Consider the following 1,738-nt stretch of genomic DNA (forward strand, 5'->3'; position numbering starts at 1 on the left):
GTGCGGGTGACGGGGCCCGGCCTGCGGGAGGGACGCACCTTCCAGCCCGCTCACTTCACCATCGACACCCGCGACGCCGGTACGTTGGGGAGCACTGGGAGCACTGGGAAGACTGGGAAGAGGCCAGGGAGGGGTTCTGACCCCCCTTGTGTGTCCCCCCCCTCCCCAGGATACGGGGGGCTGAGCCTCTCCATCGAGGGGCCCAGCAAGGTGGACATCACCACCGAGGAGCTGGAGGACGGGACCTGCCGCGTCTCCTACTGCCCCACCGAGCCCGGCAACTACATCATCTCCGTCAAGTTCGCCGACCAGCACGTCCCCGGTGAGTGCTGGGGGAACTGGGAGCACTGGGAGGGAGCTGGAGGCGCTGGAGGGTGCGTTGGGAGAGAGCTTGGGGAACTGGGAGCACTGGGAGGGAGCTGGAGGCGCTGGAGGGTGCGTTGGGAGAGAGCTTGGGGAACTGGGAGCACTGGGAGGGAGCTGGAGGCGCTGGAGGGTGCGTTGGGAGAGAGCTTGGGGAACTGGGAGCACTGGGAGGGAGCTGGAGGCGCTGGAGGGTGCGTTGGGAGAGAGCTTGGGGAACTGGGAGCACTGGGAGGGAGCTGGAGGCGCTGGAGGGTGCGTTGGGAGAGAGCTTGGGGAACTGGGAGCACTGGGAGGGAGCTGGAGGCGCTGGAGGGTGCGTTGGGAGAGAGCTTGGGGAACTGGGAGCACTGGGAGGGAGCTGGAGGCGCTGGAGGGTGCGTTGGGAGAGAGCTTGGGGAACTGGGAGCACTGGGAGGGAGCTGGAGGCACTGGAGGGTGCATTGGGAGAGAGCTTGGGGGGCTGGGAGAGATCTTGGGTTACTGGGAGAGTGTCTAGGAGCACTGGGAGGAGGTGGAGTGGGGTCCTGGGGGTTACTGGGAGCACTGGGAGGGTGCACTGGGGGAACTGGGAGCACTGGGAGGGAGCTGGAGGCACTGGAGGGTGCATTGGGAGAGAGCTTGGGGAACTGGGAGCACTGGGAGGGAGCTGGAGGCACTGGAGGGTGCATTGGGAGAGAGCTTGGGGTGCTGGGAGAGAGCTTGGGTTGCTGGGAGGGGATGGAGGGGTGCTGGAGGAGCAACTGGAGGAGATAGAGTGGGGTTCTGGGGTTACTGGGGGCATTGGGAGGGTGCACTGGGGGAACTGGGAGCACTGGGAGGGTGTAAGTGGGTAGTTTGCTTACTGGGAGCACTGGGAGGGTGCACTGGGATGGCTGGGAGAGATCTTGGGTTACTGGGAGAGTGTCTAGGAGCACTGGGAGGAGGTGGAGGGGGGTCCTGGGGGTTACTGGGAGCACTGGGAGGGTGCACTGGGGGAACTGGGAGCACTGGGAGGGAGCTGGAGGCACTGGAGGGTGCATTGGGAGAGAGCTTGGGGTGCTGGGAGAGAGCTTGGGTTGCTGGGAGGGGATGGAGGGGTGCTGGAGGAGCAACTGGAGGAGATAGAGTGGGGTTCTGGGGTTACTGGGGGCATTGGGAGGGTGCACTGGGGGAACTGGGAGCACTGGGAGGGTGTAAGTGGGTAGTTTGCTTACTGGGAGCACTGGGAGGGTGCACTGGGATAACTGGGAACACTGGGAGGGTGTGTTGGGAGAGAGCTTGGGTTACTGGGAGAGTGTCTCGGAGCACTGGGAGGAGGTAGAGTGGGGTCCTGGTGTTACTGGGAGCACTGGGGGGGGTCAGGGTGCACCGGGACCGGGTGGGGGGGTCCCTG

The 1,738-nt window shown here is 65.2% G+C and overlaps 1 protein-coding gene across 1 annotated transcript in view; it reads left to right on the forward strand.

Moving 5' to 3' along the window:
- LOC106898116 (filamin-A-like) overlaps positions 1-1,738 on the forward strand; it is a gene marked incomplete at its 5' end in the record, with an annotated part of 38,538 nt that overhangs the window by 32,588 nt on the left and 4,212 nt on the right. Inside the window, 2 exon segments of the mRNA XM_014959206.1 lie at positions 1-79; positions 170-322. The exon segment at positions 1-79 is cut by the window's left edge and continues 4 nt beyond it. Of these exon segments, the coding sequence (XP_014814692.1) occupies positions 1-79; positions 170-322 (232 nt within the window).

This window comes from Calidris pugnax, unplaced genomic scaffold (genome assembly GCF_001431845.1).
Source record: "Calidris pugnax isolate Ruff unplaced genomic scaffold, ASM143184v1 scaffold447, whole genome shotgun sequence".
Lineage (NCBI taxonomy): Eukaryota > Metazoa > Chordata > Aves > Charadriiformes > Scolopacidae > Calidris > Calidris pugnax.